This window comes from Cibotium barometz, chromosome 19 (assembly GCF_041138505.1).
Source record: "Cibotium barometz isolate CiBa-2024 chromosome 19, ASM4113850v1, whole genome shotgun sequence".
NCBI lineage: Eukaryota > Viridiplantae > Streptophyta > Polypodiopsida > Cyatheales > Cibotiaceae > Cibotium > Cibotium barometz.
This window is the reverse complement of record NC_141064.1, coordinates 19,955,739-19,973,896: the sequence shown is the minus strand read 5'-3', so window position 1 is coordinate 19,973,896 and position 18,158 is coordinate 19,955,739. Positions and strand designations below refer to the sequence as shown.

Below are 18,158 nucleotides of genomic sequence, written 5' to 3'. Positions count from 1 at the left end.
GTTCCTCCACTCATGTTTGTGTTTCCCTAGCTCAATTCTTCCTAAAGCTCCTTGCCATAGGTGGATCCGAAGGAGTCTAGCCTTCTTAACTTAGGAGCACTCTAATGAGTGTTGGCCATTTCAAAGGCTTGGCAAAGTTTAAGGAGGTCTAGTTTTATGCGTTATAAATTGATTATATTATCGTTCCCAACAATTAGTCCAAATTGGGTTTGCATAAAAAATCCCGTATGTTTCTAAATTAGGTTAGAGAATGATTTTAGACAAGTTTTTTTGAATTTATTTTTTTTAAAACTCGGCTTATGTGTCCATGTTGATGTCTTCAAGTTCACACCTCTAGACTCACGTTTCTGTGGGTTCACATATTTGGGCTCATGTATATAGGTTCACGTCTCTTGGTTTACGTATGTAGGTTCACATGTCTAGGTTCACGTCTCCTATCTCACATGTGTAGGTTCCCGCCCTTTTTTTTAATGAGCTCAGCTCACGTACTTCCCTAGAATGAAGTAGGCTTAATTGGGGTGCGAAAATCTAGGAAAAATTAGGCCTACAATAGGGTTAGTGTGTACATATTAGGTACTTGTTATTGCCTACTGCACCTCCCAAGAGAACTCCACACATTCACAATCGGAAGAAGCAATAGACAATAACCATCATGGGGTACTTACCAATGCTTCAAGCTCACGTCCCTTAAGGCTCTCCAAGCTCACAAGGCAATCGTCCTCTCTCTCCCATACACAAGCATAGAAGAGGCACATGCACAAGAGTACACACTCTCTCTCTCATACACAAGACAAGACAAGATCTCATAGCACAAAGGGGGATTGTGTGTTTCCATTATGAGAAATTGCCTTATATACAACTGGCCCTTATTCACACTTGGGCTCCCAGAACTTACTAAATAAAGCCTTGACTGGCCAGTATCTCATAATGGACCACCCTCATAGTGCCTTTACATAACACTTATTAATGTCCTCAAATGGAGGAGCATCTTTGTTAATCCAAAATGGGATTAACATCCCCCCTACCTGATGCAGGTTCTGTCCGGAGAGCCTTTAAGCTAGGTTGAAAGACCTGGTCGTCGAACTCATGTCTATAGAAGTTGCGGCGTGGTTGAAGCTTTTTGAGGGTTCTTCTGAATGCTGAGTGTGATGTCCAGAACCTGAGGCGATGATAATAAAGCATCATTTCGTGTTCATCGGGGCCTTTGTTCATGTCGAAGAATAACTGCTCTGCCTCATATCCATCATAGCATTCCTTTGGTTGATCGATAAGAAATATGATCAACTTCAAAAATCTCACGATAGCCCACTATGTCGGGATTTGGTATTATGTGCCATGCTCGTATCCATGTCAACATCAGATTTCTTTGACTAGCTATATCTTGAAATGTTGATGGTGAGAGAACTGAGGGAAGTTGTAGCATACATGGGAATCCCATTGCTTTGCCTCATGGAATTGTAAAGGAGTGAGCTACCTTATAGTGGGTCCACTCTTTGTGTTGGTGGGGAGCATTGGTACTGAAAGTTGTACTCTGGCAATGTGAGATACTCCTTTTTCCAGTCAGGTTGTATTCCAAAGTCTACCAGGCAGGGGTTGGTATCATCTATTACTATTGATGTATATCCACCCCGTGTATAGACTGGATGGAGCATTAGGAATAGGAAGTGGCATGAGTAAACCAAGTTTCTTGCCCTTATAACTTTTCACTTTTTGACAAATATCACATTTAGACACAAATTTAGCTACATCATTTTTCATTTTAGGCCAATAAAAGTCATTAGAAATAGTTTGGAATGTAGATGAAACACCTCGATGCTCCGCATATAAGGTTGCTGATGTAATTCCTCTAAAATAGAATGTCTAAAAGGTCGAGTAATGCATAATCTTTTTTGGAAGGAAAGATATCCATCATCGTAGGAATACTCAAAACAGGTGTCCAATGATTGTCTCTCAATCTAGACCAAATATCACTAAAGTTAGGGTCTTGGTCATAAGTCTCACGCATAGAATCAAAAGATGTATTCTCAATAACCAAAATATTTTGAATAGAAGGTCTTCTACTCAAAGCGTCAGCAACTACATTTTCTTTACCAGGTTGGTATTGAATAATAAGCTAAAAAACTTTGAATAAAAGCTGCCCATTTAATATGTCTATCCAAATTAAGTGGTTGAGAAAGCAAATATTTGATACTATGCTGATTAGTCTTTATAAGAAATTTTGAGCCCCTCAAATGATGTTTCCAAATTTTCAATGCATGGACTACAACAAACAACTCCTTGTCATAGGTGCTAAACTTACTTTCAGCAGGATGAAATTTCCTACTCCACTAGCATCAGTTATACAACCACAAAGAAAGGACGTGAAAAATCAGGTAATTGTAACACATGTGAAAGTAATAGGATGACCATCTTGCATTAATACAACACCAATGCCCTTACCACTAGCATCAGTTACAACCACAAAGAAAGGACGTGAAAAATCAGGTAATTGTAACACATGTGTATGAGTAAGTGCATATTTTAATGCAAGAAAAGATGTCTCTTGAAGTTCGATCCACTCATAAGGTTTGGCTTTCTTGAGGAGTTCAATGAGATAATGCGCCTTATATGCAAAATTACAGACAAATTTACGATAATAGCTACATAACCCTTGAAAAGATCGTAATTCATGAAGGTTCTTGGGACGTGGCCATGTCGCAATAGTTTCTATTTTCTTGGGATTTACATGTATGCCCTTAGCAGAAACTATATGCCGCAAATACTCAATCTCACTCTGGAAGAAACTCTTTTTGGGATTAATGTAAAGTTCATTTTTCTTAGGAAAATTAAATATTTCCAAGTATTTTTCGTGCTCTTCTTTAGATTTACTAAAAACTAAGATATCATCGAAAAAGACAACCACAAAGTTTTGATGTTCAAGAAAGATTCTATTCATCATACGACTAAAAGTCTAAGGAGCATTAGTAAGAGTGAATGGCATTACTAAAAACTCAAAGTGACCAGCCTGAGTTCTAAAAGTAGTCTTATAGATATCTTGCTCGGCCATTCTTACTTGATGATATCCAAATTTTAGGTCAATTTTGCTAAAGACGCTCGCTCCTCTTAATTTATCAAGTAGATCATCAACTCTACAAATTGGAAATCTATTCTGATAATGTTCTTATTAAGGGCCATGTAGTCTACACACATACGATAAGTACCATTTTTCTTTTTTACAAGAAGAATTGGTGCTCCATATGGTGAACTACTTGGTCTAATAAGTCCCCGAGAAAGTAATTCCTCGATTTGAGTCTCAATTTCTCTTTGCTCAAGAGGATTAACTCTATAAGGTGCTCTACAAGGCGGTGCACTACCTGGAATAATGTCTATGTGATGATCTTCAGGACGTGATCTAGGGAGTCCAGGAGGTAACTCATTGAGAAAATAGTCAGAGAATTTGGAAATGAAAGAGTCATGGGATGTATCCCTAGGAGGTGGTTCTTGAGCACTAAGCTGGTTAACCAAAATTAAAAAGGTATTCACCCTCTTTCTCAAAGCCCTTTTTGCTTGAGTATGACTCAAAAGTGGTCGATCCTTACCCTAAAAAATTCCTTGTAAACAAACATTCTTTCCATGATACATAAAAGACATTGTATGCTTTGCATAATCAATTTATGGTCTGTACTCATGTCGAAAAGGTATTCCCAAAATCATGTCAATACTATGCAAAGGTGCTACTAAGACAGTACATTGATCCAAAAATTGTGCAATAGAAGAAGCAAGATTCTTTACTTTCTTAGTGCAATTATACTTCTGATTTTGAAAAGCAGCCTTTACATTAAAACGAGAAGGAATCATGTTAAGATGAAGAGCATGTGCAAGACATTCAGAAATAAAGTCATGTGTGTGCTACCATCATCATGCAAGATTGTGATTTTCTTATCTTGAATTTCTTCCTTCATTAAAAGTAAAGTATGCGGTGAAAAACAATGAGGATCAAGGTTAGAAGTACCTTCTTGATCAGATTTACCATTGAACTCGTTACCATTGGCTCGTCGTCGTTGTTGTAAGCATCATCGTCGTCTCCATTGCCAGTGTCTTCATCTCCATCCACCATGTTAAGCTGTGCCATTGGCTTCTTCTTCTTCTTCTTCTTATTGTTGGTGTCATTTGGATACATATTAGCATAGTGCCCCCTTTGATGCCAAGTGTAGCATAGTGCCCCCTTTGATGCCAAGTGTAACATCGAAAATTGCTTGCTTTTTCATCTCGAGTCAATGAATCTGGAACATATGTCTTCTTTGGTTCTCCACTCGCTCCATTGCTATTGTTGCCAATCTTTGCTTTGTTGTTGTTGTTGAATTGCTGGCTTCTTTGATCTTGACCCTTGTTAAAAGGTTGCTTGAATGAAGAACGCCTCTCAAAACCACTAGAAGATGTCGAATCTTTGGAGAATTTAGAAGTACGATTCTCTTGTTGGAACCTGGGCACACCATTTTTCACAATTTAGAGCAAGAGATTTAGCTGAGGAAAGAGTGTGAGGACGAAACATATTAACCTCCGCTCTAATCTTTGGATCCAATCCTGAGATGAACTTCCTTTTAAGATGCTTTTCATGCACTTTTTCTATAGATTGCATTTGAATGAGAGCATTCCAAAATTTTTCTATATAGGTTTAGACATCCTCTCATTTCAATTTCCTAAGAGTATCCCAATGCTGTCGGGTTTTAGCCTTGTACTAAGGAGGTAGAAAATATCTCTTAATTTCGCGCTGAAAATCCACCCAAGTATGAGGTTTATGCCAACCATTCTTGGTAGCATTCCACCATAAAGCAACATTATGAACCAAGTGATTCGTAGCACACTTGACCTTATCTTTCTCGAAAAATTTCTCTCCCGAAAAATAGTCATCGAATTGGCTAATCCAAGCCAAAAGAGTGCGTGCGTCCTTCTTTCCATCAAAATTCTGAAAAGAAAAATCTTGGCGACTAATGTGAGATTCTTTTCGAGTTGTTTGAGCATCTAGAGTTGCTTTCATGGTTCGAAGAATGAAATCTTCATCACTATCACCTTCAGTGTCATGCTTATGCCTCTTACGTGATTTCAATTGATCTTCTAATGCAAGTCTATGAGTTCGTTCATTGACTAATTGTGCTTGTAAAGCTGTAAGTTGCTCTTGAATAGATGGAAGTGCAGGTAGATCAGCCATGAATGCTAAAAAGAAATAAAGATAGGAAAAAGTTAGAAATACTTATATGATTTTTCGCTCGTGGTAATGATTTTGAAGATCTTGAATCCCGTGGTGATTAGAAGAGCGGTGTGGCCATCTAATGCAATCACCAAAGTGCTTGAAGTAGTCTCGAAGCGTTGGAAGGTCGTCTGGTAGAAAAAAATATTGAGAATCGAGAGTGAATTTAAGCTTCGGGAAGGCGTAAAATGACCAAATTTGAAAATCCCGCAACTTTGAATTGCTGTAATTTTCTGAGCCGACCCAGAATAAGAAACTGAAAATATTTCCAATTCAAAGCCGAGCCAAATTCATACAAACTTGGGCTGATTTTGATGAAGTTTTGGCTTGCGTATGAATCTCCTCTTATCTTTTTAGACTTTTTTGAGTAAAGCAATTATGTAATTTTTCTCCACCCTTGATTTCTGCAAAGCTCTCTCCACTGTTGCAAATTCAAATGCTTGGATCTTCCACGAAACCTCTCAGATGGGGTACAAGATTTGTGCAAGAGATCGTGCAGGACGCATGTGACGGAACAAATGTTTGATTGGGTAGCTGAATTAAGAGCTGAATTTCTAAGGAGAAGGTGATGCGTCGTGCTGTCCTGACGAGCGGGAATTCGTTGCCGTGCGTTGAAGTTTTGAGAGCTTAAGCTTTGTCTTAAGCTTTGTACTATGCTTTGTCTAAAGCCTTGGATAAAGTCTTTGTCCCATGGATATTTGCTTTATGTGTAACTTCAAGAAGAGACCTCAACCAAGCCTTCAATTAATTCCCTTCAATTTTTTGAAATTTTTTTTCTTTTACAGGAACCAGAAAGTTATACGTACCTTCTGTCTTTCTTTTGTTGCAAGCCTTTCTCCCTTTGATTTTTCTCAATATGGTTCACCTTCTCTCCCCCCTTTGCTTTGATACCACTGAAACCACCAGGATTATGGGGAGACACATTGTCCAACCAAATACTAACTGGTTCCTCTCTTCAATTAAATTACCATAACTAAAAATTTAATAAATATCATTAAAAAAACATAACATAGCATAAAAACACAAGAGAGAATCATTGGGTGCAATCTATCCCCCCTCAAGAAGTGTCGGCTTCCTTCCACTTCTTGAGTATTTATGCTTTATTAAGAAAAAATAGCCCATAAGCCAAAAATAGATGCACGCTTATACATGGGCTTGCCCTTTACAAAAATGGGGGTTGCTTTTAACATAAGCTTAGCTAAAGTGTTCCTATCTAAACACTAAAGGATAATTACAAAAAAGAACCCCAAGGGTTAATTCACGTGCAAATAAATAAATCCACGCCCAATATAACAAAAGTGGGCGGCTCAATAGGTCCACGCCCGAATACATCAAAATGGGCGGCCAAATACAAAACCTCGTGGTAAACACTACGGCAAAATATCAAAATGAGAAACCATCCGGTAATAGCTCGCACCAGATTGTCGTCGTCATCACGTCAATCTCACCAACCTACAAGGTTGTCCATTCAAACACACTACGAGTTAGCAACACATGCCATAAGTCCACGACAGCACATAAGTAATAAATCCACACTTAGTTCTAGCTATCTCTAATTTCATATGTCCTACACATGGAATATTTGGAATCACCGAAGTGCCATGCTTTGAACATAGTGGTAATTAGGCGTCCCCAATTAACCACAGAAGGATGGATGGACAAACCGTGAGACAGATACAAACATTTATGTAGGGTTTTGAGCTACGATTTCCTTGATGAGCAAGGATCGTTTTAGCCCATGCCGCCTTAGGAAACACCAATGAACACATGTATGCTATTGGGCAAGACTCAACCCTTGAATGATAAAATTAACGAAAACTTAAGTGAGATATGAGCTATGTATCCCCTCATAAACAGGGACCATGTTTGTTCATGGCCCCTTGTCACACCATAGCCCTCACCATAACATAATAGCAAAGAATAAAAACACTAACAAAATAAAGCCTACAATAGCCTTCATGCAATGTCCTACAACCACACATAAAAGCTTTCATGTAACTAGATATAACCACAACGTTGAAAATAGAAGATGCCATCATCATTAAAACCTTATAAAGAGGGACCGTGTTTGCTCATGGTGACCATAGCCCTACACCCAAAACATAACAGCAAAGAATAACAATACTAACAAAATAAAGCCCATAACAGCCTTCATGCAATAAACTACAGCCTTTATGCAATGTCCTACAAGCACATATAACAACTTTCATGTAACTAGATACAACCACAATGATGAAAATAGAAGACGACATTATCAACACCTCATAAACAGGGACCATAGCCCTACACCAAAACATAAAAATAAACTTGTAAAGAATAATAATACGAACAAAACAAAGCCCATAATAGTCTTCATGCAATGTTCTACAACCACCCATAACAATGAAGATATAAGACGATAGCATCAAAACCTACATGTTGACCTTTGGACATGCTCGAACAATTTTTTTAAAGGATTGGAGCTACGGTTCTCTCATGAGGAGGGATCGTTTCAGCCCCATGCCTATCACAATTCACAATGGCGAGCCAAAAAACATGGAGGCGGAGTCCAAATATCGTGATTCACAACACGTAGAGGCTCAGCCCGCGGACCACGATCACCACAATTGACAAGCAAGTGAACCATGAAACGAGAGGCCATAGATGGCAGCACAGACTCAAGGTGGCAAGAATTTAGAAGGCCCTTAGCTAAGGCTTCAATGTTGGAAGAAAAGGTTAGAATTTAGGGTTAATAAAAAAAACCTCTAGACACGATTCCGAGTGGCCTTCAAGTTTCAACATGCATGGAATTTCCACCCATCGTAGCAACAACAACCATTGGAAGTTGGGGCATGGGTGGCCCATAGGTTATCTCACTTTTATAGCAATATTACCCACCTAATATTCTAGGTGGCTTTATCCTATTGGACAACCCACATGTGGCTTTATTTTATTGGACAACCACCCTAACCAAGAAAGAGTTTATCAAACCTTAGAAAATGTAGTTTATGAAAAACCTAGAACTTGCCTATTTCTGAAATTATGCAAATTATTAAAGATTACAAATTTAATTTTTACAAGTGAACTTGCAGCTGTTTGTGGGAACACTGAAGCGGCTGTTGGAAAACCTGCCCCGGCCAATGACCCTAATTCGGGGGACACCATCTCTGACGGCCTTAACTGATGTAATAGGAGGACCTAGGAGAGGGGGTACTCCAATGAACTTCCCAAACGCAGCACCTGTGGCAGGAAAATTCCGGGTGATCTTTTTGTCTTTGTCCACTGAATCAAAGCCCAGCGTTTAATCAGCATGAGTTTCTCACAGGTTGATTATTTGTGCGAAGTCGATTTCGCCAGCATTGAAAGAGAGGAGGAAAATTCGCACGGATCATACCAAGGCCCGTTACACATACCCCACTGTATGAGCCCGTTACACATACCCCACTGTATGAGCGGAGGAGATTCCCTGCCCATGAATTATGGGCGGTGGATATCCCACCACATCAGCATGGGGATGTGTAATGGACCTAATACTATTTTGCTGCAGAAAGCAGATTCCCTGCAAACCACAACGAAATGAAAAAAGCACAGCTAATTGTGCGTGCGAAGTAGAAGATTGATTCTAAGGGGTACTATAGTTACACAAGCTTGCCTGTTGATCTGGGTCCTCAACCCTGGCGATCAAACAATACAGAAGCAGGATGAAAATGGGGCGTGCCTCTGCACACGGTAACAGCATGCTGGCCCAAATCAAACGCAATGTGACCAGTCTTGGTTGGTCAGAAAACACACAGTACTTTAAGGGGTGGGAGCTGCTGGAGCTAGGCGGGGGCCGATACAACTGTTTGGATGGTGGTGTCTGTGTCGACCTTCCTGGACTAAGTTTGATAAGCCTTTGCCTTTGCCTCAGTTTTTGCAAATCCAGTTTTAATGCTACGAGTACTTTATGGTTTTCAAGGACAAAATTAAAATCAACAAATGGGGCCTTCAAAGAAATTTTCAGGTTAATTTTTTGAGCTCCTAGGAGTTGGAACGGATGGCAGAGCTGCCTACTGTCGAGAATTTCATCAGCATATTGCAGAAGTGCAGACAGAAGAAGCATCTAGGGCATGCAAAGCGTTTGCATGCCTACATGTGTGAACATGAGCTCGAAGTTCATCCAGTTCTGGGTAACTACCTTGTATCGATGCTAGTCGATTGTGGGAGTTTGTCTGCAGCCCGGCAGGTATTCGACAGGTTGGTCCATCGGAGTAAGTACTCTTGGAGTTCTCTCATTGCGGGCTATGTGGACTGCGGGGAATCACAACATGCCTTCCACCTGTATCAGAAAATGCAAGACGAGTATGTGCAACCAAAACGTTTCACTTATCGGGCCCTGCTGAAGGGTTGCGCTGGGCTGAAAGACCCAGAAAGGGGCCGAGAATTACATACAGCAATCATCAAAGAGGGACTGGAAAGAGATCCTTTTATTGGGAGCACAGTGGTTGATATGTACGGCAAGTGTGGGTTGCTGGCAGAGGCCTGCCAAGTGTTTGACAAACTTCCTGTTCGAGATGCTGTCTCATGGACTGTGCTCATCGCAGGATGTGCTGAGCAGGGGTTTGTAGAGGAGGTGCAGAACTGTTTGGAAAGTATGCAGCTGGAGGGTGTCTCTCCGGATGCTAGCACGTTTGTCTGCAGTTTGAAAGCATGTGGTATCAGTCGGGCTTTAGAAACAGGCCGAGAGATACATGGTGAAATTGCCTTCAGGGGATTGGAACAAGAGCTTTATGTGGGCCACACACTGGTGGACATGTATGCCAAATGCGGCTCACTTGTAGAAGCACAGGAGGTGTTTGACCAGCTGCCAGTTCGGAGTGTAATCCCATGGACTGCACTGATTTCAGGATATGCTGAAAATGGTCTTGGTGAAGAAGCATTGAACTGCTTGGACCAGATGCAGCAGGAGGGTGTCTCTCCGGTTGCTGTCACATTTACCTGCAGTTTGAAAGCTTGTGGCATTGCAGTAGCTTTAGAAACTGGCCGAGAAATACACTTGGAGATAATGAAAAGGGGATTGGAGATAGAGCTTTATGTGGGCACTACTCTCGTGGATATGTATGCCAAATGTGGCTCTCTTGCAGAAGCACAGGAAGTGCTCGGTGGGCTGCCAGCTCGAGGTGTCGTGGCATGGAATGCATTGATTGCTGGTTGTGCTGATTATGGTTTTGGTGAGGAAGCATTGAACTGTCTCAAACAAATGCAGCAGGAAGGCATCTCTCCAGTTGCAGTCACATTTTCTTGCAGCTTGAAAGCGTGTGGTATCAGAGGAGCTTTAGAAACAGGCCGAGAGATACATGCTGAAATAATTAAACAGGGATTGGAAAGGGAGCTTGATGTGGGCAATACACTGGTGGATATGTATGCAAAATGCAGCTCGGTTGCAGAAGCGCGGGAGTTGTTTGACCAGCTGCCAGTTCGAAATGCAGTCCCATGGACAGCACTTATTGCAGGGTATGCTGAGAACGGACTTGGTGATGAAGTGTTGAGCAGCTTTGAACAGATGCAGCTGGAGGGTGTTTCTCTAGATGCAGTCACTTTTGTTTGCAGCTTGAAAGCTTGTAGCATGGTAGGGGATTTTGAAACAGGTCAGAAAATACATGCTGAAGTAAACAAAAGGGGATTGGAAAGAGAGCTTAATGTTGGCACCACACTGATGGATATGTATACCAAATGCAGCTTGTTTGCCGAAGCAAGGGAAGTGTTTGACAGGCTTCCAGTTCGAGGTGCAGCCTCATGGAATGCACTTATTGCTGGTTATGCTGATCATGGGTTTGGTGACAAAGCGTTGAACTGTTTCAAACAAATGCAGCTGGAAGGTCTCCCTCCAGTGACTGCCACGTATGCCAGCAGCTTGAAAGCTTGTGGCAGCATGAGAGCTTCAGAAACAGGCCGAGAAATACATGCTGAGCTAATCAAAAGGGGATTGGAAAGAGAGGTTGATGTGGGCAACTCACTGGTGGAAATGTATGCCAAATGTGGCTTGCTTGCAGCAGGTCGCAAATCACTCGATCAGCTGCTGGTTAAAAATGCAGTCCCATGGACCGCACTGATTGCAGGATATGCGGAAAACGGTCTTGGTGACATAGCATTGACCACCATTGAACAGATGATGCTGGAGGGCACTTCTCCAAGTTCCAACACGTTTGTTTCCAGCTTAAAAGCTTGTGGCATGGTAGGAGCTTTTGGAACAGGTCAGAAAATGCATGCTGAAGTAATCAAAAGAGGATTAGAGAGAGATGTTTATGTAGGCACCACACTGGTGGATATGTATGCAAAATGCGGCTTACTTGCAGAAGCAAGGGAAGTGCTGGGCAGGCTGCCAGTTCGAGGTGCAGTCACATGGAATGCCCTGATTGCAGGATATGCTGATCATGGGTTTGGTGAAGAAGCTTTGAACTGTTTCGAAAAGATGCAGCAGGAGGGCGTGTCTCCGGTTGCCGTCACATATGCTTGCAGCTTGAAATCTTGTGGCATGCTAGGTGCTTTAGAAACAGGCTGGGAAATACATGTTGAAATAACAAAAAGGGGACTGGAAAGAGATCCCTTTGTTGGCAGTGCAATGGTAGATATGTATGCCAAATGTGGTTCGCTTGTGGAAGCACGGGAAGCATTTCACAAGCTGCCTGTTCGAGATGTCGCTACTTGGAATGCAATGATAAAAGGGAATGGTGAGAACCATGAGGGTAAGATGGCTGTAAAATGTTTTGAAGACATGCAAGAGCAGGGTGTGAAGCCGGATGCTATCACGTTTACATGTCTTCTCGCTGCATGCAGCCATGCCAGCCTGGTCCAGAAAGGCCAGGAGTATTTCAAGGTAATGGTAGAGCGTGGTATCGAACCAACATTGGATCACTATACTTGTATGGTTGATCTTCTTGCACGATCAGGGCGTGTTTATGATGCGGAGAGATTTGCTGAAGTCCGGCAGTGTCTTCAATCTGAAGAAATCCTGAGGGCTTTGCTTAGTGCCTGTAAAATCCATGGTGAAGTGGAACTAGGATTGAGATGCTTTCAACGTCTTGTTGAGCTGAACCAAGAAGATGCTGCTGCTTACTTGCTAATGGCAGACATTTATGCAAGCATTGGCAGGTGGAGTGATGCAAGTAAAATAGAGGAGACAAGGATACATGCAGACGCAAAGAAATTGCCTGCAAGGGCATCAATAGAGGTGAGCAAAAAGGTGCATGAGTTTGTTGTGGGTGATGAGCAAAGCAAGGACATAGCAGCAATGTTAGAAATCTTGAGCTCACACATGAAGAATGAAGGGTACATGCCAAACCTAGATCTAGTGTTGGGACATATACCCAATCAGGAGACTGAAGCAACAACTTATGGCTTTGTTAGTAGATAAATTTTATGCCAAACAACTCAACACAGGGACAAGATTGCAATTCAGATTACATCGAGGATTGAAGGATGTCAAATTATCACACAAAACTGCTATCACATGTACCATTCCAAGGTTAGTTTGTGGGCTGTGTTGCAGGTTTTGGGTTGGGCTTTAATGTGTTCTTTGTTCTCCGTGCCTCTGCTCCAGGCACCAGCCTTCTTTACCTGGGTGGTGTGGCTGCTGCTGTAGTCTGGTCAGTCACCTGTGATCCTGGTGGTTGTGAAGAAGCTTCAGAGCATTGTTGTTTTTCACTTTCTGTGGTGCTGGGGAAGAGCTTGCTGTTCTGGGAAGATACCCCCTTCTCTGTGGTGTCACCTCCTGTTTGCTTCTTTCCTGGCTTTTTGGCTGTGTTTTGTAGCTGGGCTGCCAGCTCTGGTGCTCGTTAAATATCTGCAGATGCATTCACTGGTCTGGTAAGCACGTTACTCATTAAGCAAGGATGGGTGCTGGATCCCTAACTTGAATGCAGGGTTATTGAGTGCAGGCTATGTAACATGCAACTGGCTAGATCGCGAAACGCACAGCAAGACCTTCTTTATACCTTTATGTAGTGAGCATGAAGCAATTCACTTAAATCTTTTATACACAGGAGGTAGAGCTGAAGAGAGAGAGAGAGAGAGAGAGAGAGAGAGAGCGCAGAGACGACACCAGATTGGATCCCAATATACCCACTGAAGGGCCCCCTCCTGCAAGGTGTATTTGCTTTATTACTTTGGAGAACCGTTACAATGCAGAGAACTTACTGAGAATTGACTGATGGAGACTTCTGAAGCAATCTTTGGGGCTGCCTATGGACTGAAGCACTAGGCGCTTGGCTCTGAGATTTATGCGTGTAAAAGATCAAGGTCTTAAGCATACATATCTGCACTGTTTTCTATGACTGAAAAATGATTTATGAGATGGTTTATGCAATGGTCTAGAGGTTGCTTATATACTTCTACGAGCTACTGATCGGAGACCTGAATAATCAAGTATTTAATGCTTGTGCTCATCTTGTGTGCGGCTTGGCTGATGTGGACTACACTTGGCCGGTGGGTTTTCTAGGCCTTGAAGGGCTGCTGACTGGGTCTTAGGGCTGCCAGAAGGGCTGGCCCATAAACCCATGCAATGCTTGTCCCATGCACCTAAACTTACATGCTGTTGTTTGCTTTGTGTATGCACCTAATGAAATGATTTAACATGTCCTAATGCGCAGATGACCTAAATCCTCCCATGTGGTTTTGGGATGATGAAGATTGCTTGCTATTGCAAATGGTCCCAAGACACACTCGACAGCTTGTAGAAGAACCTGTTGTGGTCCTAGTTGATGCTGAGGCACCTACTAGTCATGAGGATCAAGACAATAAACCCCATATAGAAAGTCACCTATTGTAACTATTGCTTATGTTGAACGAATAAAGAATTTTATTTTTCTCCGAACTTTATTGGTTCTATTGTGTACTTTCTTTTTTAGAATCTCATGGTATCTTGTCCTTATTGTCCATTGCAATGACCCTTGTTCCTCGGTTCTTCTTTGCAGTCTTTGCAACCATGGCCTCCATGGATCATTCCACCTCAACGAAGTCAATCTACGGAGTGGCCTTGGTGGGATGAGGCCTTGGCGGAGGGTGCCTACAAAACAGAAGGCGCGAAAAAGTGGACATGCAAATATTGTCTCCTTACGAAGTCAGGTAGTGCAACTCGTATTCGAGCACACCTGCTTCATCAGCATGGACAAGAAATTGCATTCTGCATACCAACATCACTAGTGAAGCACGAGAGGAGCTTCGTCAGAAAGATGAAGCAATGCAGGCATCTTCATCGGCTCGGAGAGCAGGGGTGGGAGTAGATCCTTCCACATATGTGGGCACTTCAGGACAAACCTCTGGAACCACTAGGTCTTCATATGGTGGAATGCCTTCATTTTTTGGACCCACTACAAGTCCATTTGGTGCACCACCACCAGCAGTGGGTGTGAGGGGTATTGTTCGATCTAGGCAGAGTACACTTCAGAGTAGATGGGTCCCAAAGGAGGAGGAGGAGGTGGATGGTAGTGTTGCACGCTTCTTCTACCATGATGCCATTGCCTTTCAGGCTGCTTGGTCCTTCTACTTCAAGGACATGGTGCGATCCACCTACACTCCTCCATCATCAGAGGCATTAAGAACCACCTTACTAGCGAAGGAGAAGGCAAAGTTGCTATAGCAACAAAGATTGTTAGGTCCTCTTGGGACAGGAATGGCATCACACTTATTGCAAATGGCTGGAGCGGCACTCGGTCCAGATCCATTCATGGTGTCATTGCCTATTCCAGAGGGCAATCTTACTTTATCTCATCGCATGATGCATTCGAGATAGGGAAAAGTGCAGAAGCACTCTTCCTAGAGTGGTCAGTATCCGTACAAGCGGTGGGTGAAGAGAAAGTGATCCACTTTGTAGCTGATGGAGAGAACGCGAACAAGGCAGCCGGCAGATTGTTGTGTGACAAGTTTCCTCATATCACATTTTCTGTATGCATGGCGCACTGTCTCAACAATCTTCTCAAGGACATCAGGAAGTTGGATTGGGTTGCTCCCATCATAGAGCAAGCCACCCAGATTGTATCCTTCATTTACAGGCACACTTTCTTGCTGCCTGAGTTCAAGAAGAAGTCATCTAGAGATTTGCGCAAGTATTCAGACACTTGCTTCGGATACAACTTCCTCATGTTGGGGTTACTTAACAAGTGTTCTAGTGCCCTAAAGCAGTTGATGGTGAGTGATGAGTATGAGAGGCATGCATTGTCTGGAACCGTTGTAGGGAAAGGCATGTGCGTCAAATATTGAGAACCCTCTTTGGTGGGAGCAGGTGAGACACATCATAGCTTTGGGGAAGCCGATCATCCACTTGTTGAGGAAGATGAACAGAAATACCAGGTTTTAAGGAAACTATGCCAAGATAGATGGGATATGTACCATTCACCTATGCATTCAGCAGGTTTCATGGTTGATTCCTAGTTTCAAGTAGGCAATCAATACACAGATTCAGAGGTGGCAAATGGATGGGACATGATTTTGGAGAGACTTGAGCCTGACATTGCAAAGCAAAGAACTATCAAGGATCAACTGGCAGATTACAGGGCTTGCAAGAGGAGGTTTGGAAGAGCCAATGCTTTGGTAGATCGCTTCACCACTGATCCATGTGTTTGGCGGGAGGACTATGGGGTAGACACTGTAGAGTTGCAACAATTTTCCATCAAGATTTTGAGCCGCCAGGCGGTCAGTTCGTCTTGTTTGGAGCAACTATGGAGCTCATTTAGCCATATCGCTTCAAAGAAGCGAAACCGGCTTGGCACTCAAAAGACCAATGATCTAATTTTTGTGAGTGCCAATTTGTGTCTTCTTGAGCGAAATGAGAACCCCCAATCTTGGAAGCATTGGTCAGAGGAGGATGAGAAGGGTTCAGAGAAGGCAGAGGAGCATGCCAGTTTACCGCCTACGCCGATAGCTACTTTGGGCGAAGCAGGGGATACGGCTCCAACGACTTTCTAGATTATGATGATTTGGGCTCAGACGATGTGCATCTCTCGCAAGTTTGAGTCTACTCTTGAGTTCCAAACTTGGCTGATGTATTTGCATTGTACTTTCTATTCTTAATTCAACAAGAAATTGACTTCATCTTGAGGTGTCCTTTCTGCAAATTTGAGAAAGTCTCGCTATTGAGTTTGTAATTACTAGTTTTTGGTTCTATAGTTTAATTTATCAAGTATATGTGCCGTTTCCTAGCCGTTCCCGTTTCCGACGGTTGCCGTTTCCGTTTCCGAGGGGGGTGCCGTTTCTGTTTCCGTTTCCCGTTTCTGGTGACTATGGCTGCAATACCTGAGTGGTGGTGAGGGGAAGAGAGGGCTGCCGTCCCGAGTGGTGAAAGTTGTGCAAGCTTTGGTGACAAGGGTGCTGCAATACCGGAGTGAGAGGTGAGGAACGGAGAGGGATGGCGTCCCGAGTGGTGCCGAAGGTGAAGATAAGCAGAGAGGGCGGCCGTCCCGGTGATGTAAGATGGTGAGCAGAGAGGGCTGCTGTCCCAAGGTAAACTATAGAAGAAAAACAACGATGTGTTGCAGCAGAGACTGGGCTACTGTCCCAAGATATGTACTGATGATAAAACACTGAGCTGCTGTACTGTGGGAGAGAGTGGGCTGCTGTCCCAAGGTGTGAATTGAAGATAAAACGCTGATGTGCTTAAGTGTAGCAGAGAGGGCTGCTGTCCCATGAATTCATATGAAATGCTGATGTGCTCTATGTAATAGAGAGGGCTGCTGTCCCATGAACTGATATGAAACGCTGATGTGCTCTATGTAGCAGAGAGGGCTGCTGTCCCATGAACTGATATGAAGCGTTGATGTGCTGGAGCTGACAGGCGAGGATGATGAATCAGATGCAGTGTAGGCGCCGGGAGCAACAGCAGCAGCAGATAAACTCGAGGTACCTGATATGGTCAATGGAGTGGTACAGGATGTGGAATGATGAGGCAAATGCTATATATAGGGGAGGACTGCTGGTCGGCCCAGAAAAGGTGCTGTTGGCCGGCAGCAAGACCCAAATAACAAATAAAACCCAGAAAAAAACTGGGAAAAATGCCGTTTTCGCAGTCCTGCACCAGCTAAAGTTCATGCCATTGCAAACAATGACAAGAAATAAAGGGAGCAGCTGAGGGTACAGGGGGATCCCCTTGAAAGCAACAGATAGACGTCAACAAACTAGGCAAAAGGAGAAAGAGAAGGAATTTGCTAGCAAGGATGGACAAGAGCAAAGGCCCAAAGTGGAGCCAAAGCCAGCTTTGATCATGGACAGTTACAAAAGTCTGCATCCCAACTTGGAAAGAAGCTTGGTCCTTCGTTTCCTGAGATACCCAGGTGCAATATTGTGCAAAAGGTGCACAATCATACTTGGAAGATGAGTGCACTCAGCCACAAGCCAGCCTTGCACGCAAGGAGCTGGGTTTAAAGAGATGGCAAGATGTTGCACAAACACCTTGCATGGCTGTGCAAGTTCAAGTGACTTGGTTTTCTATGTGAGCGAATGTGAACAGTAGTACATGTGAAAGTTAATTTATATATCCGTGATATGAGGCAATCTTTACAAGTATTTTGACAAAAGGAAGAATCCATTCCTGGGTGCGATAAGAAGTGGCAATTACCACATGCTGAGACACAGAAGTTTGCTAGTAATATCATGACGGGATGATATTTGAGGTGGACTACATATCCTGCTGATAGTATCCGAAGGAAGGCAGGCCAGATGACGGTTTTGTGGACTACAAGCAATGCCTGCACTGTCAAGGATTAGTACCTCATGCCATCCATAGATCAGAATTGAGACCTGTATTTTGAGATGCACCAACAAAGACTACCTCATGCCATCCATAGATCAGATTTGGGACATGTATTTTGAGATGCACTTAGGATGTAGTTTTTGAGGAAGATACGATTCATTTGTACCTTCAGAACCTTTGCCTATCATGTCATACTGAACCACCTATCGACAGTTCTAGAAAAAGACTTTC

General features: G+C 42.8%; 2 protein-coding genes across 2 annotated transcripts; both read left to right on the top strand.

The window, feature by feature from the left end:
* The first annotated feature begins 8,261 nt into the window (after nucleotides 1–8,261).
* Nucleotides 8,262–14,057, top strand: LOC147628323 (pentatricopeptide repeat-containing protein At5g27110-like). Its single transcript, XM_086813413.1, has one exon. It carries the CDS (start codon nucleotides 9,243–9,245, stop codon nucleotides 12,597–12,599), a length of 3,357 nt encoding a protein of 1,118 aa, XP_086669539.1. The 5' UTR covers nucleotides 8,262–9,242; the 3' UTR covers nucleotides 12,600–14,057.
* A 1,076-nt stretch (nucleotides 14,058–15,133) lies between these two features.
* On the top strand, nucleotides 15,134–16,147 carry LOC147628322 (uncharacterized). The gene is made up of 3 exons (XM_086813036.1): nucleotides 15,134–15,422; nucleotides 15,465–15,532; nucleotides 15,614–16,147. The coding sequence occupies exons 1-3, from the start codon at nucleotides 15,134–15,136 to the stop codon at nucleotides 16,145–16,147; spliced, it is 891 nt and encodes a 296-aa protein (XP_086669162.1).
* The last annotated feature ends 2,011 nt before the right edge of the window (nucleotides 16,148–18,158 follow it).